The sequence below is a fragment of the Trichoderma asperellum genome, chromosome 7, assembly GCF_020647865.1.
Source record: "Trichoderma asperellum chromosome 7, complete sequence".
Taxonomy (NCBI): domain Eukaryota; kingdom Fungi; phylum Ascomycota; class Sordariomycetes; order Hypocreales; family Hypocreaceae; genus Trichoderma; species Trichoderma asperellum.
In genome coordinates this window covers 3,007,747-3,028,829 of record NC_089421.1, presented here as the reverse complement: position 1 = coordinate 3,028,829, position 21,083 = coordinate 3,007,747, and the positions used below count along the sequence as shown (strand labels likewise).

Sequence of the window (21,083 nt, the reverse complement as noted above, 5' to 3'; positions counted from 1 at the left end):
TTGGACATCAGAATCTGCGAGGGGATGGAAAGTAAAAATAGAAGTGTATATTCTTGTTTAAACAAGACTGTTGGCCTGAAACATACAGTCGCTATAAATATCCAGTGTGTCCAAACAGGACAGACAAAAAGCCATGGCGCCGCAGTCATGCTCTCTATTCCTGATGCCTGTTGGAATAGAGCAGCATCTCTTGCATATTAGCATAATAATTAGAATATGAATGCATAAATATGTCTGCTTGTGTATTCGTAAATCATATTCGCCATCAACACCTCTTGCGCCGAACAAGAAAACGGACATGGCTCACTCCCCGTCTAAGCCCCCGCATACATGTATAAATAACATCCTCAGACTTTACGATCCTCTGTAGAGGCCGTCATCTTTTGAATGTTTCTCTTGCATCATAACGGGATGCAGTTCCTCAGCAAGAGACATTCTCGAGAGACATCCTTTTTAACTTGGCAGGCTCCATTCAAAGACGGTTCTATCAATAGACCCCTTCCTTGGTTATTCTGTTCGTGACTGGGTCGTGAAGTTGTTCACTTTCGAAGACTGTCGAGTCGGGCTTGGAGGTCGTCGTCAACTGGGTCACCGCTTCCGCCTCCACCTCCAGCGCCAACGGCCTGCGCAATCTTGCCCTCAGACACAGCAGAATTGCCCAAGGCGGTTGGGGTCTCCCCAAGCTATTATCCAACAGTCAGTCAAGGTTTTTTTGCGTCAAGATTCTTACCGGGGGAAAGTGCAGTCTTACAGCCTGGTTTAGATCTATTCCAATCTCTTCCAACACTTGCTCAACAACCTCGTCGCCTTCTTCTTCGATTCCAACGTCCATGGCATCATCAACGGCGTCATCCATCATCTCTTGCCTCTGTTCCATGATGTCGTTTTCTCGCTCGAATTCCATGGCAATCCGCTGGAGCTGTGGCAGGTTCATGGATTTGTTCATGCTACCCAATGCCATCGTAGCACCCTTCATGGCCTGCATCATCTGCTCGTTCGTCCGGTAGGTCTAATCGTCATCCGCTTGTTAGCCGGTATCGGGGTAGTTGCCAACACAGGACAATGACATACCTGCAGCCGCAGAGAAATCTTTTGTAGTTGACTGCGCATGCCGTAAAACTTTTCAATGTACCGCCGTGTGCGCACCAGATCTTTGGCCTGGATCTTGCAAGCGCCCATCTGTCCGTTCTTGGCGCTCGTCTTGATTTGCTGTATCAGCGTCTTCTCCTGCTTCTCCAGCTTGACACGCGTCTGGTCGAGTTCTCGAATGGCCTTATCCAGCATGCGCTGGTTCTTGCGCAAGCGCTCGGCCGGCGTCATGCGCTTGCCAAACGCCCATTCTAGGATCTGCATTTGCACGTCTGGTTAGGTGCCGTTGCCCTTGGGTGGGGGGAGAAGGCTGCGATGCCAGTGCAGTGCCTCACATTCATGATGATTCAGGGTTCGTCCTGTGGAAAGGAAGCAGTCGCAGTGCGGTGCGGTGCTGTAGATGCGGCAGTGAGGAAGAACTACGTGGTGAATAGATTGTCGCGAGATGATAACGAGGAAGAATGACATCTGCCTAGCGGAGTGCCCGAAGAGCGACGTACGTCGGTCGTCCTCACTGCAGCGCCGTGCTTGCGTCGCTAAAAAGCGTTACGTCGTTGCCAAAAAGCTGGGCAATGTACCCCCACCACCGCGCAGAGGTGCCAAGGTACTTGCAGGATACCTGTTTCGGCTGGCCCAATTTTCGGGACCAACGATAAGATAGCTGCAGGCCTGCCGAGCTTATGCCGACGAGCTAGGCCAATCAAGGGAGCTTCGTGACCGCCGGGGAGGCAATTTGCTTAAACATCATGCAACCTTTTTACTTGACGAACCCCGTTCTACGCCTGACCCTCCTCCTACATACCCAACCTTTGCAGCTCTACCGCACCGGCATTTCTGCTCCCTCATCCCGTAGCTCGACAATGCTGTGGGCAGGCACGCCTTCACCAGCATGAGCCAGGAATATTTCAACGACAAGGGCAAATCGCCCGCGGGGCACGACTCTGACGATGCTCACCTGGACCCGAACATGGCAGGCCAGGCGGGTGCATCCGGAGTGCGGCCCAACTACATGACGGTTGGCAACGGCACGACCTCCGAGCACGCCGCACGCCTGCAGAGCATGCTCGAAGCTGATTCAGGATATGGAGGCAGCATCATGGGCGACGAACCAGGCATGTTGGACATCTCAACACATGGCGACCGTCGACAGTCCCATGCTATCCACCAGATGTGGTACAACTCCCAGAGGGCCACGCTGGGCCGGTCAATCAACAAGGTGCTGGACCTCCTGCATAGTCTTCGAGAGATGAATGCTACGTGGCCTGCGCATTACCCTTCTGTTCAACGAGCGGAGAAAATGGAAGCGGATGTGCCTCGTCCTGGACTCTTACACTCATCCACCATGGAGGATATCGCGGCCAGGTCCAGCCAAGCGCCGCCACCCATGCTTAGGAGAGCCATGACCAGCCTCGAAGATGCGTCGGCAGAGTCTAGCCAAGCGGCTGAGGCTCGACCCGCGGCGGAGCCTCGACTTGTCTCACCTCAGATCGCTCAGGAATTTTCAATTTTAAAGCTCGACCTGAAGCTAGGAGCTCTCCACCAGACCGAGCTGGTACACTCTTTGGAAAAGGGCTCTATTGCATCACTCCTTGATGGCAAAATCGGCTCCAGCATCAAGCATCTTGTGTCGCTCCGTGAACGTATCGAGGATACATCAAGCAAGGTCCTTATTACCGGTGATTTGAATGCCGGCAAATCGACCTTTTGCAATGCCCTGTTGCGCCGGAAAGTTTTACCTGAGGATCAGCAGCCTTGCACCGCCATCTTTTGTGAGGTTTTGAACGCACGGGAAAACGCAGGCATCGAAGAAGTCCACGCCGTCCACAAGGAGATGATTTACAACCGAAACGACGAATCGACATATGATGCTTACTCTCTTCAGGAGCTCGAGAAAATTGTCATTGACAATGAAAAGTACATCCAGTGCAAGGTCTATGTTAAGGATGTCCGAACGATTGATGAATCTCTACTCAGCAACGGCGTTGTGGATATTGCCCTGATCGATGCTCCAGGTCTCAATTCAGATACAACCAAGACGACGGCCATTTTTGCTCGGCAAGAGGAGATTGACGTAGTTGTGTTTGTTGTTTCCGCGGCGAATCACTTTACGCAGTCTGCCAAGGAATTCATCTGGGCCGCCGCTGCGGAGAAGGCGTACATTTTCATCGTTGTCAACGGCTATGACTTCATTCGAGACAAGGAGCGATGCCAGAAGATGATCTTGGACCAAGTTGCCGGGCTCAGTCCGCGAACTCACAAAGAAGCGTCTGAACTTGTCCATTTCGTCTCCAGCAATGTTATCCCCATGGCACCTTCACCCCCTGGCGGACCAAGCGGAGGCGGCAGTGGGAGTGGCAGCGGGGGTGGAGACGACCCCGACGACAACGGCAAGGGCAAGGACCTGGACAAGGTTCGTGACTTTGAGAAGCTCGAACAGTCGCTGCGGAGATTTGTTCTGGAAAAGCGTGCAAGATCGAAGCTTGCTCCCGCAAGGACGTATCTGTTGAATATCCTCAATGACGTTAATACCTTGGCTACCGTCAACCATGAGGTGGCCCAATCTGAGTTTGACCGTGTCACCCAGGAGCTCAAGGAGCTTGAGCCGCAGATTTTGGCCAGCAAGAAGGCCCGATCCGAAGTTGATGAGCAGGTTGTCCATAACATCGAAGAGACCTGCAAGACCGTCTACGACCATACTCGAAATCAGCTTAACGCTGCCATCACTTACGCCGGAAGCACCAAGTACGATATCCCGTACCCCGGACTCTTTGGTGCTTTTGGATATGCCGACGATCTCAAGGATGCTATTCTATCCCACATTGCGGACGCCGTCAGCACCTGCGAGGACTACGCCCGTGGCCAGACCGTCAGGGGCGTCAATGCTATCAAGCAGCTCGGCCTGCTGCATGTGGGCGACGAATTCCAAAACCTCCACTTCCGACCAGACGTCATGTTCCGACGAAAGAAGGATGCCTTTGCCCGCCAGGTGGATGTCCCTACTCATTTTGCCGACTTTGTGGACTTTTCAACTCTGCTGCACAGCCAAGAGAAGTTTGCCGGCACAGGTATGGCCCTGACAATTGCTGGTGCAGTCGTGCCTCGCATGCTGGGAATGAACTCCTGGATGGACCATGCCATTACCGCGACGAAAATCCTTGGCAATGACAACCTTCGCAAGCTCATCCTTCCTGGAATTGTGATTGCCGGTATGTAGCCCTTTTTTCCAATACTGACCTTGGATCTTTACTGACTAATCTTCTTAGCCATTGCCGCCTCGGCATATGTCCTTCAGCAGATTCCCACCTCTCTTCCCCATCGGCTGGCCCGAAAGATTGAGGTACAGCTGTCTGAGATTGATTATGTGCATACCAATGCCTCCCGCATTTCAGGAGCAGTGCGCACCGTCTTGCGCATGCCCGCCGACAACCTGCGAGTTGGCCTCGACCACAGCGTCAAGGATCTCAACAAGAAGCGCGACGAGACAGTCAAGGTCAAGGGCGAGAGCGAAAAGGCCTCCAAGTTCTTCCGCAAACTGGTTGGCGAAACTCAGGTCCAGAAGAACATGGTTGAGGGAGTGGACCTCGATACCCCTCCGCAAGCTTTGCACTGAAAGAAAGAAAAACAAAGATAAAATAACAAAAAAAAATTGAATCCAGTGCTCCATAACGTGTTGATGACAAAAAATAGATTGGGACTCCTGAGACTTTTGAGATTCTTTTTTTCTTCTTCTGGCGTTTAATATATAAATCCGCTACAAAGTTGCAAGATATTTGATTTCGGCCGTGGCCGTGACGGGAACAGGGGGAAAGGGGGGTGGAATTAAAAGGGGTGGAAAACAAAAAATACAGTGATTGGGAAATTATGGATGGAGATTCTCTACTCCTCTCGCTTGTTGTAGCTGGTTTCTTGTTCTAGCATATATATATATAGCCTGATTCAAAGTAGCGTTATGACAATATTGCGCAATGGTGTTGTTACTGAAGAGAGCAACGGAAGCAAAAATAAAATAAAAAAACAGTATGCTCATCTTTAATTTTACTCTTTGCTCTATTATTCTCTAAGTGTTTGCTGATGTGGTTTATAATGCGGTTGTATGGTCATCCCACATGATCCGTCGTAGCCTCTCCTTTTCCTCTTCGCCTCCAAAGATGAAGTCGATGCTTTCTCTAGCCAAAGCACAGATCTGCCGGTTATCGAGATGGAAATGTTGTGCAGCGAGGCGGTACTCGTTGGATAGCGGGCTGCCAAAGATGCCCACATCGTCTGTCTATTTTAACACAGTGAGCATATATTCTGCCTTGCCCTCTTTATACCACCACACTTGTGTATAACTTCAAACAAACGGGGTAAAATGAAGAAGAAGAAGAAAACTCACCGCAAGTGACACTTTCACCCCTTCAACACGTCTCCACTCCCCAAAATGGTGGCTCTCGAACCCACCTTCCACCATGCCCGCGTGAACATTACAGCTCAGACACAGCTCCAGACACAGCTCGTCTTTCCGCCTCGCAATCTCCTTCTTCGTCTCAGCGTCTTCCCAGATGACGTGGCCCAGCCGCCGGGGCCCCCACGACAGCAAGGTCTCGAGCTCTGCCTTTGAGGCGCTGGCTTGGATTTCTGCAAAGTGCAGCGTTAAGCCGAGGCCTGCGGCGCGGGCTTTTTGGAAGACGGGCGTGAAGAGGGATATTTCTCCTGCAGGACGGGCGGAGGGGTCGCCGCAGAGGTCCAGACCTACTATCATTGCGTGCTTTCTGGCAGAGATGATGCCTTCTGGCGAGGTGTTGATGGCGAGATCAAGCACAGAAGAGGCCATGTCAAAATCATGACGCCTATCCACCGAGAGGATAAGCCGCGTGTGAAGCTGCGGATGGAGCTCTTCAAATTCGGATATTGTCGAGAGCAGGATGTCGACGTATTGCGCTGCGGAGAGAAGCGGTGTTGGACGAGGAGTGGTGCGCAGCTCGAGGTAGACGACGCCGTCTTGGAGAAAGGATTGCAGGACGGCGGTTGTGGCGTGGCGGATGGAGGGTTCGTCGGTGAGGAGGGCGTAGATGTATTTGCTGAAGAGGGGGAAGAAGCTTTATTTTTTTCAAGATGTATTTTGTGAGAGGAGGCTTTATATATATAGGTATATGGCCAATATGTGTGTAGGAGTGTGTTTGCTTTGGGCATATGTGCGTTTTTTTATCTCACATACGTTATGAGGTTATAGTCGTGTTTGCCTTCTGGTATGACAGCAAGTGGATCTTCCAGATCGGTTTGCCCGGCGGCTTTCTTGGTGAGCCATACTTCGTGAAGGGTCTGGCGGGAAATGCTGCCCGTGAGGTGGGCATGAAGCTGTGCAGAAGCCTCAGGTTAGATGAGATGCATCAGGGATAGATAATGGGATTGGTGAGAAGAGGGGGCACAGATAAACCTCAATCTTTGGGAGGGCTATAAAGTCCATGTTAAAGTTTTCGGTGAATGACTTTAGCGTCGCTAGAGCTTTTTTGAGAAAACCTTTTGAGAAAGGGGTGGAAGCTGTCAAGAGTCTAAATGTTGACGATGGGCGAGCAGTTGAAGGTTGAAAAGTGCCCCGCAGTTGGAGAGCACATGCAAATACCAGTCTTATACGTTCTGCCACGCCTTTGACAGGTGCACAGCGCAAACTATAATCACGGCTCTATTACAAGCACAGAGTGTGAATCTCTCATCTTCGTTTCTTCTTCATGCAATGTCTTTACACCTTCACATAAACATCTTTCATCAACAGTTCCGGCCAAACGGCTGAATAAAAAATATACACAAGTATGTGTGAATGCTACCACGTTCCAGAGATGAGATGGCCGTCAATCATACAAGCTTCCCTTTGCCCTTCTCTTCCTTCTTGCATCCCAAGCTGTAATAGAAAAAAGGAAGATCCCAGCTAATAGTTAGCCGTCCAAAAAAAACATCCTTTCCCTTGCTTAAAGGTATTGTACACGAATGGAGGGGAGACTACAATGCTCTTTGTAGGGCCCCCTTAACCACATATATCGTCCCATCTTCCTCCTCCGTCGTTTGTCATTGTAAGCCAGTCATTACATTAGAACCAATCGTTGTTTTCCAGTTCCAAGCGCCTACATTTGCACCATGAGCGCCTCAGGTCTCATTTCCCTTTTTTTGTTACATCTTGAGTTTGAATTTGCCTGTTTAGTCCCTTTGTTATCCTCTTCACAGCGCAGCCTTGGTCTGCTCAGGGCCCAGAGCAGCTCCGACCTGGTCCGCTGTGCTTCCCTCTGTTCCTGCGGTAAGCAGCTCGCTGCCAGTCTGTCGCATGTTGTACTCCTGCTCCATGGCGGTCAGCTGCTGGTCCTCGGCAAAGGACAGCGCAAACGGAACACCGAGGAAGAGCGCAGAGGTGGTGATAACCCAGGCACCCTTGCCGCCAAAGGACAGGACGCTCCAGGCGGCGCTGGTGACGGCGTTGACGCGGCTGGAGACCCAGCCTCGGGTGGTGGGGGGGATTATATCGCGGAGAGCATATAGCCGTTCGGCGAGGGTCTCTTCTGAGGGGTCAAAGTCGGACTCGTTGGAGATTTCGGATTCTGAAAAGAGTGGCCTTGATTAGAACTGGATGCGCCTGGAGGTGGTGGTGGTGATGGATGGAAACAGAAGCATACCGGTATCAGTGAAGTCGTCATCCTCCATCTCGGCCCCGAGGTGGGCGTGCTGGAAGTGCTCATCCTCGACTTCTGTGAGAGTAACCATTTTGACGGATTATTTGTGAATCAAGCGTATGCGATGCTCCGGTGGGCAAAGAATGCAAGTTGCGCAAGCAAATTGGATATGAAAAGCCGATATCAAAAGTGGCGATACAGAAAGCTTTCCGTTTGCGGGGGAGGGACAGAACTCCAAAAATTCGAGTGCCGGTTATTTTAAACTTGCGTTCGGAACACAGGGTCGGAGAAGAGGGACAAGACGTGAAAAGACGAATCCTTGTTTAGAGGATTCTTTGCGAGGACGAGATGCGATTTAGTCGCTCAATTGCTGCAGTCACAAATCTACAGTGGTTCAAATTTTTTGGCCTCTATGCTCGCCGAAGCCGATTTACGGGTCGTCTTTTCTGGCGGTTTAGCCGAAGATATCGCAAGAGTCACGTGCCTTATCTACGACGCTCTGATGCCATGTAGGCTACATAGCGTATACTGTAGTATGAGGTTGCTAATAGAAACTCTGAATGAAAGTTGTACTGGGCAAGGCTGGAGCATTCTCACAATTAGAAAAATTGAAGAGAAAATGCCCAAAAGATGAATCTGCCCCGGAACTGCTGCAGAGACGCCATTGCAAGGAGTGTCACACAATTTCAGCTGCTGACTTACACGGGCTCCAGCAGCGGATGAGCTACTGCGAGAAAAAGGCACCAAAAAAAATTCACTGCAGCAAGTGGCCACAAGCTGCGCCTTAGGCAAGTTTTTTAAGCCATCTAATCACATCATTGCTTCCTCCAATGCCGAAGTGAAGCAATTTCTTCCCATTGATGATGTCATTGCACGCCCTCGTCACCAGACTCAAAAGTCGCAGAGTAGGTACTAATCTATTCAAACAAGTCAAAAAATACGCGCATGTGCCACTGTCATTTTTTTCGGTGCAACAGCGGCAAAAATAAAAGAATTTATTTTGTCATCCCTTTTCTTGTAGAATTTTATTCAGTAAAAGTACTCCGTAAATCCTTCGCTTTCGCATATTCGCGGCTCTCTCTGGTTTAGGGAAAAAAAAGTTCGTGTTCTAAATTTGATGGACACTAACTTTTTTGGATATTATCAGCCGCAGCACATCATCTGCTAACCTAAAATCGGCCCCCATTGGTGCACCGTATATGTTATAAAAAACGAAACGGAGGATGAATATTTTGATAAGTTAATTTAGAGAAAAATTAAGGGAGTTGTTATCAACACCCCGGTTTCGTTATCCAGCATCCCAGCTGCGACGTAGCAAAGTAATTATTTAACGCACATGAATATTTTGGAACATATAGCTCTTAAGAAAGTGAAAGTAGTGGCAACAGTTGAGACAGAAGAGACAGCAGAACGAATAAAAAAAAAAAAAAAAAAAAAAAAAAGGCAGGTTGTAAATTCATAACTTTTGCTACGGCTGGGCCATTGAATAACAATTCCCCAAATTAACTAATCAAATGCTAGCCGTAAATATTTGCGTATGTTGTCACGCAGATGCCATTCGCAGCTAGTATTTCCTCCCGCCAAATGCCGCCGCCAAAAAAATTCCACCACATGGCGGCCTCCCAGTCCTATCCTGGAATGTAAAAATAGATGAAGACACCTACCCTGCACTTTTGGCAAACATACCTTACTATATAGGCAACACATCCTTTATACATTGCCGTATGCGTAAGAAAATGAGGAGAAAAAAGTATTTTTTCATAACATAATGCGAATTCCATTGCATAATGCATTCTTAACAGGCTGAATTATTTCCCCGTCATTTCTCCTCTCCTGACAGTAGAGGGAGAAGCAGGTTTTTTTTTCTTGTCGCGCTGATCAGCCAGTTGTCCTGAGACTCATGGTCTCTGATTATCACATAATAGTCCCGCACGTGTTGAATTCCATATTACATGTCATCTCGATCTACAATTCGACCTCACCTCCTTCGCTCATCAGTGCAATTAGAGTTCCCTGTCCAAACAAACGGTCAGGCTGAGCAAGGGCAAGGGTCTAAGCAAAAGTCATGGCTGCTTGGCCGTTGACCACCCGTATCATATAATCTTTCTTTCAATAGCTGGTCAACCAATGCGCACGCACACCTGATCATCCCGTAGATTGAATCAAGTCAAAATCCCCCAATGCTACACGGCCTCTTTTTTTTTTTTTATTTTTTTTTTTATTTTCGTCTCCAGCTTTACATGCATACCCCTTAAAATTCAACGGCCATCACAATGTATTACAGCAAAACATCAAACACACCATGATCCACCAAAACCAATCCACGAGGCCATCCGCACCCCTTTCCTCTTCACCGTAACCCCAAAAGTAAAACACATTTACCTAAAAAGTATTTAGGATTGTCCCGATCCTTTCTTCTCTCAACGAATCCCCAAGATCGAGCATCTGCCCTTACACCGCCCGGTCACTGAAGATTGCCATGAAGCCTTTCCTAATAGAAGTGTCTTGTGATCGACCTGCGCTCACCCTTTTTATTCCCGCCAACAACTCTAAATAAGGGGGTTTGCAAAGGAAGATGGCCGGGGGTGGAAACAGAGGAGGCCATTTACAGCAGGTCTCGGATTCGGAAGTCGGATCCGTAAATAACAACTTCCGGGGAACAAGAAAAAAACGCACTGCAATTGTCAATGTAAGACAAGAAAGTATCCTCTCGTATCTTATTCCCTTGATCTACATCATAACGAGAGAAAAAAAAAGGGTTTTCTCCAGGAAATCGTGACCAAAAAGAGTCATGTCTCAGCGCTAGATGGGCTCCGGAAGCCGGAACTATGAAAGACACTACCGATCCAGTCGAACCCGCAACGTAGCTACATCATGACCGCCAAGATGGAGCAGTACCATTAGCCCGGAGTAATATGGACAAGTCTGCGGCCAAAAACCCGGGGTCGGGCAAAGCCGAGCATGTACCAAGCAGTAGCACAAAAAAAAGCGAGCGAGAAGAGGCCACATGACACAGCGAGAGCCTCTCGGTACGAGCTACCGAGACCGATCCCCAGCTTTTCTTATTCTTTTTTTTTTTCTCCTGTTACTCCGTTATAGTGGCGGTGCGAGTGAGTTAAAAAAAGATCAGGGGATCCAGCGCCACAGGAAGACCATATCAATGTGCCAGATGACAGCTTTTTGCTGGTTTGATTGTAATTTTATTTCTTCACAACTCTACTTCTGTTGTGTGTACTCCCAAGAGATCTTCATCCGGACTGTATTCGTACTGTCATTCCTAAAATAGCCATAATCCGGCCAGTGGGAAACAAATGATCTACAGGAACGCCAATTCCTCGGAAGAGAAGGAAGCCAAGCGGGAAGTTGAAAACTAAAAAAAAAAAAAAATAGAACAAATAAAGAAGGAAACGGAAAAAGAAGAAAACCAACGAGAAATTGCCGGCGGTGGCGTTCAAGCACGCAATTGAGGCCACTGTAGTTTTGTACGTAAGACGGGAGTGAGAAAGGAGAGAATTAACAGCAAACGAAAAACTACCTACGTGTACTCAAGGTACCACCATCGTGACTCGTCAAAATAATAGTAATGGAAATAATGGAAAAAGAAACTAAACAAAAAATTAAAATAAATAGATAAATACATAATTACATTAAATCCCTAGTACGGAGTACGTCGTTCTCATTTTTACGGGGAAACACATCAAAAAGGTACATAGTTACCTCACTCCAATGCAAGATGCTGAAGCAATTTTTTTCGTTTCTAATTTTTGCGGTCCTCGTGATGGTACAGTGCCGACGCCTAGATGGGTCTTTTTGGCCCCCCTGACTAAGGGGTGTCTGTCTGGCAGGGCAACCAAAGAAGAGAAAAAGAAAAGAAAAGAACAAAATAAGCGGGGTGTGGAACAAGAGACGAATTGTTGCCCAGGACCCACGATTTACTAACAGGTGGCCACAGCGTTTTTCTCCGCCGCCAGACCCCAGAGCGAGAAAAAAAAAAAAAAAAAAAAAAAAAAGAGTAGCGGCTCTCGTCCCGGCCACACATACAATAGTCCATACTAGATTGATTTGCGCGGACGGCTTCCCCCAGATTTCTCTAGCCGCGACTATTACTCCAGGTCTTGATGCTACCCTCCTGTTTACCGCCCAAGACTTGCCGCTCCCGCCCATCTAGCTTGTTTTCGCTGTTCTCTATTTCCTGGGGAAAGCCGTGGCAGGGAGATGAGACGAGTGTAGATGAAGTTGTCCCGGAAGACGATGCATGAATCAATGAGCTAATGGATCAATGAAGCTGCCGCATTTCTGCCGCATATTTTTCATCCTGAGACGATCGATCCATCCGCACTGTGCTGGAGAAGTTTTGGTTTCATCACCTGGGCTGGCAATTTAATACTACTACTTAGGTGCTCCATAGAAGTATGTATGTACTCGCAGGTAACTACTTACCTCTACAGGCAATAGCATAGGCACTTGGATTAAATCATAAGGTAGGCATATTCCTGCAAGGCGTCAAAGATCGGCGTCCTGTGAGGTAAATGCGAGGCAGCCACCCCGTCGAGTTCGCTGCGGTTTACGCCATTGCCAGGCCTAAAGACACAAAACGGGCATGTTCCTGCAGCCAAAACACCTCAGTCAGCAAAAGCACAGTTAGCCTGCGCTAGCCCTCGCCCACTGCACGCTCATCAGGTAAACTGGGGGTAATAGAAACCCGCGATGGGAAAACCTGGGGGTAATGGAAATCCTAATGCAGAGACAGTCTTGTGGCGCGGTGGTGCCGGGTCTGGGGCCATCGGCTTGTCTCTTGGCCCTTTGTGGGGTTCAGAGCCCGATGAGGCGGAGACAAAGACCGGGTGTGGGGACGTTTTCTCCAGGCCGTGCCGAATATATTGGGGAGAGGCGTCGTGCTGCCATTGTGTTTGGCTGCTGGCCATGTCCAGGCTCCATCACCCTATTTGCTGCAAGCGGGCAACTGTCGAGTTTCAATTTGGACCAATGCACCCGCAAGGAACACGCATCTATGTACACGGATTGGTACAGGTACCTTCGTTTTGCGTTTTGTCGTTGATGGAATGCATTCAGGGGGCTGAAAATTTTTCTCCCGTAGCAGCACGACCATAGGGGCCGCCACGCAATCTCGTCGCCGTCGCAGATTGGACCATCGTGATGTGCCTCGTGGCCAGCTAGACAGGGCCATTGGCCCGCTACCCGCTTCCGCCAGGCAATAGTATTTGATGGAGAAGACGAAGGACAGCATCCCCGCGGCTGGCCGCTGGGTCTGGCCAGCGGGAAGCTTAGCTGGAATATACCGGGGACGGACCCGTAGCCAGATCGCAACTGTGCATGCAAGGTGTCAGGTATATACGAGCCCCTGCTTGCATAGTGCATTTATGCCCTTTTTGTTGGGAAAAGCCAGACAAACGAGATGCTTATACCCCGGATCTACCTGGTTTAGATATCAGAAAAGCGTGCATTCTGCGAGTGAATTACAAGTAGAAGTGCGGTACAATGTGAAAGAAGCGGTATGCAGAACGGCCACCTGCATCGTGACCATGTAGTCCATGTAGTCCATGTAGTCCATGTACAGTAGCATTCGGAGAAAAAAAAATAGGGAAGAAAAAGAAGAAATTAGACTAGGCCCTGCGCGTTGTGGAGGCGCTTGTCAGGTGGTCTTTTTCGTTTTTCTTTCCCCTTTGGAGGCGAAATTTGCTGACTACCTATGACAAACAGCTCGTTACGGGCAGGTCTAGATGCTGTCTTAGCCAACCTTGCATTGTCACGATGGCATTTTCGAAACCGACGACGACATTGACAAGCCCAGGATTTGAATTCCTCGGACTGTGAGGCGCTGGGATTTGAGTAACCTTGTACGAGTAGTAATTCTTTTGGAATCTTGATGGAAATTGTGTAATTTGCGAACACTTGTACTTTGTATATAGGCACTTGTAAGTGGATGTCTGTATACTTTGGCTGCTGCATGCAGGTACATACAGCATATAGTAACACGGCGCATTCGAATAACACATCGGGCCTGGTGTTGATATACGCAGAGTGGCCCAAATGGACTTGCGTTGCCTCTCACAAATCGGATAAGCGGCCAAGAATAGACGTTGAGGCAGGCTACAATGTTGCGCAGCGCAGATGCGTCGCACGTCAGCATGGCATCACATTTGCAATTGCTTGAAGGACCCGGGAGGCCGATGATCAATGCAAAGCCGGAGCTGCATCATGCAGCAGACAGAAAACACTGTTCCGAACTCTCTCCCACATCCCTTGTCGCAGGCTGACACGTCTGTCTTGTGGTTATACCTGTAACGTACGCAGAACGAGTATTACTGGCTGGCTGACTGCTGGCCCATGGCCGCGTCTATCCTGCGAGTCATCACCAGACAGCCAGACTCTGCGCTGGCCAAGACGGGGAGCCACCACTTGAGGCTTAGTCCTCGTCTCGATCCCTCGTGTGGAGAGCGCAGCGAGAGGGGAAAGCTCAGGGACGTCTGGAGAAGCTCTGGGACGACGGCGAACGAAGCAAATCCAAAAAACTGGACTGCTTAGCGCAGAGCCTCGAATAGCCGGCTGCCAGAGCAGAGGTACGTACCGATGGTACGCCGTCGTCGCAATTGGGGTACATGCCCGTCCGCGCGTCGACAGAGCCACTGTGCTGGTACCGTCGGCCTTGTGTGGGTGTCACCGGCCCGGAGGATTGGCGGAATTTGTGACCAGGTGCCGCATTGCAGCGCCTGCGCCTGCCCTGCAGCCCCGGTGCTGGTTCCTGATTGCTGAACGGTCAGGTACCGGACGCCCGGACCAGCGATACTGCCCCTTGGGGTCTAGCCGCGAGTTGCTATTTGGTAATACTTACCTACTCGCACCGCCTACAGTGCCTGGAGAGAAGCTGCAGCGTGCCAGGCGCTGGCGTGAGGTCATATCGCCATCAAGCATGTATTGTTCGCAACTTGCGCGCTGTTCCTCTTGGGGTCTTTTGAGCGTTTCTCTGCCCTCATTGGGGGCCGGACATGCTTGCATGTACAAAGCATGTACAAAGTGCAAAGTCGAAGTGCGTGCAGCACAGTGTTGATACGACATATCGCACACCGTGCATGGTTTTCTCATTCTCATTCTCGTTCCCCCTTTCGTCTGGACTCGTACTCGGCCCCCCAGGCAATACTGTACAGCACACGCCCGTTTGTTTGGAATAGGGACTTTGTCGCCCCCCCGGCCGCATTGAGATGAGAGCCAGAGTCATCTGACATCGTGCCAACGGTCTAGCCGGAGGCAAAGCGAGAAGCCCAGCAACAGCCAACGTGATGCTGCTAGCGGCCAGGCCCCCTAAAACACAGGCGCTGGGGGAAGCGGCAAGGCCCTGAAGCAGGTCATAGGGCGACGCAAAAAGCGAGCTCGACCGGCCCGGATCACCGGCTGGCACTGTGCCGGGCTAACGAGACGAAAAAAAAGATTCGAGAAGCAGCTTAAGCGGGCCAGGCGTGCCGGAGGGACACAATGTACTCGCTGTACCGGACGTACATGTACAGTGCTACAGCGCTCTAGCGGCACTCGGCCAGCGCAGGGGGGGCTCCAGTTCTGGGCCTGGCTGGCCCACCCGGGGAGGGGCAACGAGGTCACCAGCGCCAAGTACCGTGGCGTACCGTGACGATGGCAAGAGTCACGAAGCGTCGACGAGCTCACCAGAGCCAGAATCGCCAGAGTACTTAAGAGCCAGCGCCGCCGGGTGCGTTTGGTGCAGATGAGTAGCTTCAGCTTCACTTGTTGTCCTTGAATCATCCCGTCAGGCCTGTCACCAGCGCCAATTGGCTCCTCAATCCCTCTGAGCCGTCAACTATACGCCACTACCTATACTCTTTCTCTGCCATCTGCATCTTTTCTACCAGCATCCCCCTCGCCCAACACCATCCTCAGGGGATAAACAAAAGAACCAAACAAAAAAAAAGAGAAAACATTATTAGACAAAAGTCCCAAAACGGTGAGTCCAGCTCCAACACAGCCCAACAAAAGGGTCCCAGGCGATCCAATGATCACCAGCAGCGGCACCTCGGCACTGCCGAAGCTGTCAGCTCCTTCTGATCCGCTTTGGAAAAAAAGAGGAATCTGGCTGCAAACAGCAACGGAGTTGCTAACAGATGGCCGTTCTGTGGCTTCTAGACGCAGCGCTTAAAATAGAAACTCTCTCGCAGAATTTCTTCTCTTATCTCTCGTCCACGCACCGACCTCATAAATACGAAGCCCGTCTCACCGATCTTGGGTCTTCTTATCTTCCTCCTGTCGCCATCCAGACCGCAGGAGCACCACTATCAGCTGAAGCCCCCTGCCCCGCCACAGCCTCAGCCTTTAGCTTTTTTAACTGCTGTTTGAATAGCGTTATCTGGTACGTCTGATTGATGGATCTGACAAACAATCTCTCCTTTTTTTCCGAAAGCAGCTGTTGGCTGACTGCTTTTTTCAATTGCTCTAGGATTGACACGAGATCCGCTGCTATTCTTACCATTTCGCCCTTCCCTGTCTTGATATTAGGTACGTGGTGATAGCTAGCCTTGCGATTGGGCTGTTAGTGGCTGTTTTTCTTTTTCTGTGCCCCTCGTCGCCCTCCGCCGCTCCCGTCGAATCAATACGGCAGACTAGTTTGCAGAAAACCGCCCAAGGGGCTGTGGCATCATGACGTGCCTGAGCTTTGGCCTGCGGCGGTGAGCACGAATCGTGTTTTACATTCAACCGTGGCCTTTGCCCAGCCAAGCTTGGGCGAGCACTCGCATTCCTTGCCCCTGGCAACTGCGATATCTCGCGGTATCAACACCACGAGTGTGGCGCTGCCATCTGATCTCTCCTTGCGTCTCTGGCGTGTCTTACCTGGGGCTTGATAGCTACCCTTGCCTGGATCGCCTATGTCATTTGATTCATGCGCCGGGTTGCCTGTCATTGGCAAACCAATGCAAAAGAAATCCTTATCTTTTCACGCTACAGCTTGGGAGCATCGTGGCTTGAAAGTATATATAAGATATACGTCTTAGCAACGGCTTTCCTTGCACGCCAGCGTTCTCTCCTTCTTCCCGTTTTCATACCAACTTTTAATTTCTTCCAAATTTCGTGTATTCATTGTTTCTTGTTTAATACTTTTTTTCTCTGCTGCTTGATACCTTCACCATGGCTTTGGCACTCCAAACTAACTTTTCCCACTTGGACAGCTTCCCTGAATACAAGGACCCTTTAGACCTATCCTCCACAATGTCTTCCGCAGCTCCCCCCAGGCCCAAGGCTTTGGCTCAGATTCAGACTTCTGAATCAGAATCAAGTCGTGGTCCCTCACCTCAGCCCACTCACGTCAGCGTCCCCCAGGTTCCTCTTAGCGTGAGGAATGGACACCGAGTTCTGCGCTCTGCCACAGTCGGCTACGTCGCCCCCCAGTTTGAGGGCAAGACGGAGCAGATCAAGTCTGTCAAGGCCATCATCCAGCAGGGTGGCTGGCTCCCTGATGCCTTGATTGACGAGCAGATTGAGTGGTTCTACGAGAAGCTGGGCATCGACGATGTCTACTTCCACATCGAGACCCCCGATGTCATTGCCAACCAGATCACCTCTCTCTACGCCGCCAAGGTTGCTGCCCACTCAAGAGAGGACAAGCAGGAGGAGATCCGCCTGGACATGGAGGCCCATGACCACGCCATCTACATCGACACGAGCGAGCCTGGCAAGGCCCACGTTGCCGGCCCTAGGTACGAGTCTCGTCTCGAGTCCAAGTATTTGGATCACCAGGGCAAGAGCAAGTACCGTGTCGAGACCTTCCGATCGCCTGCCGCTATTGGCGCCAGCCCGAGCTCAAAGGCCACTCTCCGCTGCTACTTTGTGTACCAGTGCCACTTCAAGCAGAGCCCCGAGTCTACCGACCCCAAGGAGACCAGAATCGAGGTCATCTCCGACGTTGGTTTCTGGCAAAAGGCCACCGCCAACACCAAGCAGATCTACCAGGAGATCATCGAGCTTGCCGTCAACCGAGCTGGCCCCGTCATTGAGGTCTTCGACATTGAGGGCTCGGCCGAGAGACGTCTGGTTGTTGCTTTCCGCAGCCGCACTGCCCGCGGCATCTTCTCGACCCTCAGTGACCTGTACCACTACTATGGAGTCACCTCCTCGCGAAAGTATGTGGAGCAGTTCTCCAACGGCATCACCGTCATGTCTGTCTACCTCCGCCCCGCCGCCAACCTGGAGGGCTACTTCCCCTCGATCGATGCCTCAATCCACCAGATCACCAAGGAAATCTCCCTGCTCTACTGCCTGCCCCAGAACAAGTTCCACCACCTATTTGCCACTGGTGAGCTGAGCCTGCAGGAGTCCGTCTACGCCCACAGCGCCTGGGTGTTTGTCCAGCACTTCCTGAACCGTCTCGGCCCCGAGTACGCCTCTCTCTCCGAGATCCTGGACCCCAAGCAGAACGCTCATGCGGCTCTGCTGTCCAAGCTCAAGCGACGTCTCCGTACCGAGACCTTTACCCCCGACTACATTGTCGAGATTATCCAGACATACCCCGAGCTGGTCCGCCTGCTCTATGCTGCCTTTGCCAACGTGCACTTCCCCGCGCCTCTGCAGCAGGAGAACGGCGCAGTCCTGGCCACCCCTGCCGTCGAGGTCATGTCTGATGACAAGCTCCGAGACAGGATCTCCAAGACGGTCGCCAACGAGCACGACGAGATGGTCATGACTGCCTTCCGCGTGTTCAACAACGCCATCCTCAAGACCAACTACTTCACCCCCACCAAGGTCGCTCTGAGCTTCCGCTTGGATCCCTCTTTCCTGCCAGAGGCTGAGTACCCCAAGCCCCTGTATGGTATGTTCTTGGTCATTGGCGCTGAGTCTCGTGGCTTCCACCTCCGTTTCCGAGACATTTCTCGAGGTGGTATCCGTATCGTCAAGTCCCGCAGCAAGGAGGCCTATGGCATCAACGCGCGTAACCTCTTTGACGAGAACTACGGCCTTGCCAGCACCCAGCAGCGCAAGAACAAGGACATTCCCGAGGGTGGATCCAAGGGTGTCATTCTCCTGGACCCCAAGCAGCAGGACAAGGCCACCGAGGCGTTTGAGAAGTACATTGATAGTATCCTCGATCTTCTCCTCCCCGCAGAGACCCCTGGAATCAAGAACCCCATTGTTGATCTATATGGAAAGGAGGAGATCCTGTTCATGGGTCCCGATGAGAACACCGCTGACCTGGTCAACTGGGCCACCGAGCACGCCAAGGCTCGTGGAGCTCCCTGGTGGAAGTCTTTCTTCACCGGCAAGTCCCCCAAGCTGGGTGGTATCCCCCACGACAAGTACGGAATGACTACCCTGTCTGTGCGCGAGTATGTCAAGGGCATCTACCGCAAGCTCGACCTCGACCCCTCTCAGGTCCGAAAGATGCAGACCGGTGGTCCCGACGGCGACTTGGGCAGCAACGAAATCCTTCTCAGCAACGAAAAGTACACTGCTGTCGTCGACGGCTCTGGTGTGCTGGCGGACCCCAACGGCCTGGACAAGGACGAGCTGATTCGCCTGGCCAAGAAGCGTGCCATGATTATCGAGTACGACATGTCCAAGCTGTCCAAGGACGGATACCGCGTTCTCTGCGACGAGAACAACGTCACTCTGCCTAGCGGAGAGGTCGTCAACAACGGCACATCTTTCCGCAACACTTACCACCTGCGCGAGACCGATATGACGGACAGCTTTGTTCCCTGCGGTGGCCGACCCGAATCCATTGACCTCATCTCGGTCAACCGCCTCATCAAGGACGGCAAGAGCATCATCCCCTACATTGTTGAGGGTGCCAACCTGTTCATCACCCAGGACGCTAAGCTGCGCCTGGAGGCTGCCGGCTGCATTCTCTACAAGGATGCTTCTGCCAACAAGGGAGGTGTCACCTCATCATCTCTGGAAGTCCTGGCCTCTCTGTCCTTTGACACTGACGGCTTCATCGAGCACATGTGCGTCGATGCCAAGACCGGAAAGGCACCCCAGTTCTACAACGACTACGTACGAGAGGTTCAGACCAAGATCCAGGAGAATGCCCGACTTGAGTTCGAGGCCATCTGGCGTGAGCACGAGCAGACTGGCATTCCCCGATCTGTTCTGTCCGACAAGCTGTCGGTGGCCATTACCGACCTCGACGAGAAGCTGCAGCACTCTGACCTGTGGGAGAACGAGAACATCCGCAAGGGTGTTTTGAAGAACGCTCTCCCCAAGCTGCTGCTGGAGAAGATTGGCCTCGACACCATCATCTCCCGCGTGCCGGAGAATTACCTGCGCGCCATCTTTGGCAGCTACCTGGCCAGCCGATTCGTTTACGAGTTTGGTAGCCAGCCCAGCCAGTTTGCCTTCTTTGATTTGTAAGTTTTATTTACCCCAACTTAATATATTTGACGAATAGCTGCTAACATTTACTTTAATAGCATGACAAAGAAGTTGGCCGAGATGGCTGCTCAGGGCAACCCTACTGAGCAGGTTCGACGCATGTCTATCCACCAGTAGAGGGAGAATGGAGGAGATTTTGCATTAATTAATACCTTGCTTTTTTTTGCTTTTGCCTTTGGAGCGTGTTTTACTTGCAATATTTTATATGATGCATTGAATAGAGGACAACCAAAAAAAAGTGTCTCTCAGTTTGGGTCAAACGAAGAATGGAGGAAAATGAAAAAACAGGTTAAATGGCCCTCAAGTGCTGCCTTATCAACAAGGGAGTAACTTTATAAGAAATAGATTTATAGGATTATTGATAGGGTTCTTATGGGATTAAAGGACTGAATAAAAAAAGGATGATTTTGATGAATTACATGATTTATCTTGTGAACTATGATGATGTCTTTACACTAATGACGCTGATGGACTTATGAATGCTACCATGTCTTTGTTTCTGAAAATAGAATGATGCTAATTAGATGCTAGGGTGTGTTACTGTATTATCTAATACGAGCGAGTCCAAAAAAAAAAAAAAAAAAAAAAAAAAAGAAAGCTACGAATAGAGAGATTGTGTAAGGGAAGCGCGATTGCCCACACACACTTTGATAAAAAAAATGCAAGCCGGGAATGATCATGTTTCGGATCCAGGGGTAGAAGCACCAGAGAGAGCCAGTGAGATTGCGTGAAGGGTGCGTGGGGTTGTTTCAGCTTTGGGTACCTTGGCCTGTACTTGTAGTATGTAGTATTTTCTTTCCTTTCTTTTTAAAACCTGGGTTGAAGCGGGATTCGCTAGGAGAGTCCGTTTGGTTATGCGGGTATGGGATTGGGATGGGGATGTTTATGCGGCGTCATGCTGTGTTTATGCGGCGGTGTTTTGGAGGATGGTGGTGTGTTATGCGTGTGGTGATGTTTTTGAAGATGGGG

General features: G+C 50.6%; 5 protein-coding genes across 5 annotated transcripts; 2 read left to right on the top strand and 3 right to left on the bottom strand.

Moving 5' to 3' along the window:
* Nucleotides 1-539: 539 nt before the first annotated feature.
* Nucleotides 540-1,430, bottom strand: TrAFT101_011718 (uncharacterized protein; the record flags this gene model as incomplete). Its single annotated transcript, XM_024903517.2, has 4 exons — nt 540-683; nt 752-1,009; nt 1,072-1,347; nt 1,425-1,430. 4 exons carry the CDS (start codon nt 1,428-1,430, stop codon nt 540-542), a joined length of 684 nt encoding a protein of 227 aa, XP_024757859.1.
* A 428-nt stretch (nt 1,431-1,858) lies between these two features.
* Nucleotides 1,859-5,114, top strand: TrAFT101_011717 (uncharacterized protein). Its single transcript, XM_024900799.2, has 2 exons — nt 1,859-4,295; nt 4,353-5,114. Exons 1-2 carry the CDS (start codon nt 1,979-1,981, stop codon nt 4,697-4,699), a joined length of 2,664 nt encoding a protein of 887 aa, XP_024757860.2. The 5' UTR covers nt 1,859-1,978; the 3' UTR covers nt 4,700-5,114.
* On the bottom strand, nt 5,098-6,686 carry TrAFT101_011716 (uncharacterized protein). Its single transcript, XM_024900753.2, has 4 exons — nt 6,506-6,686; nt 6,287-6,426; nt 5,465-6,167; nt 5,098-5,356 (listed from the first exon to the last, which is right to left on the bottom strand). The coding sequence occupies exons 1-4, from the start codon at nt 6,533-6,535 to the stop codon at nt 5,168-5,170; spliced, it is 1,062 nt and encodes a 353-aa protein (XP_024757861.2). The 5' UTR covers nt 6,536-6,686; the 3' UTR covers nt 5,098-5,167.
* A 595-nt stretch (nt 6,687-7,281) lies between these two features.
* Nucleotides 7,282-7,818, bottom strand: TrAFT101_011715 (uncharacterized protein; the record flags this gene model as incomplete). The annotated part of the gene is made up of 2 exons (XM_024910108.1): nt 7,282-7,655; nt 7,731-7,818. 2 exons carry the CDS (start codon nt 7,816-7,818, stop codon nt 7,282-7,284), a joined length of 462 nt encoding a protein of 153 aa, XP_024757862.1.
* Nucleotides 7,819-16,751: 8,933 nt separating this feature from the next.
* On the top strand, nt 16,752-20,518 carry GDH1 (glutamate dehydrogenase (NADP(+)) gdh1). The gene is made up of 2 exons (XM_024900822.2): nt 16,752-20,089; nt 20,153-20,518. The coding sequence occupies exons 1-2, from the start codon at nt 16,875-16,877 to the stop codon at nt 20,229-20,231; spliced, it is 3,294 nt and encodes a 1,097-aa protein (XP_024757865.2). The 5' UTR covers nt 16,752-16,874; the 3' UTR covers nt 20,232-20,518.
* Nucleotides 20,519-21,083: the final 565 nt, after the last annotated feature.

Coding starts and splice junctions, on each gene's coding strand:
- TrAFT101_011717 (XM_024900799.2), top strand. CDS start 1,979: ATGAGCCAGGAATATTTCAACGACAAGGGCAAATCGCCCGCGGGGCAC. Junction 4,296..4,352: donor TCCTGGAATTGTGATTGCCG/GTATGTAGCCCT, acceptor TAATCTTCTTAG/CCATTGCCGCCTCGGCATAT.
- GDH1 (XM_024900822.2), top strand. CDS start 16,875: ATGGCTTTGGCACTCCAAACTAACTTTTCCCACTTGGACAGCTTCCCT. Junction 20,090..20,152: donor CAGTTTGCCTTCTTTGATTT/GTAAGTTTTATT, acceptor TTACTTTAATAG/CATGACAAAGAAGTTGGCCG.
- TrAFT101_011716 (XM_024900753.2), bottom strand. CDS start 6,535: ATGGACTTTATAGCCCTCCCAAAGATTGAG. Junction 6,168..6,286: donor CACGACTATAACCTCATAAC/GTATGTGAGATA, acceptor AAAAAAATAAAG/CTTCTTCCCCCTCTTCAGCA. Junction 5,357..5,464: donor GGGTGAAAGTGTCACTTGCG/GTGAGTTTTCTT, acceptor GTGTTAAAATAG/ACAGACGATGTGGGCATCTT.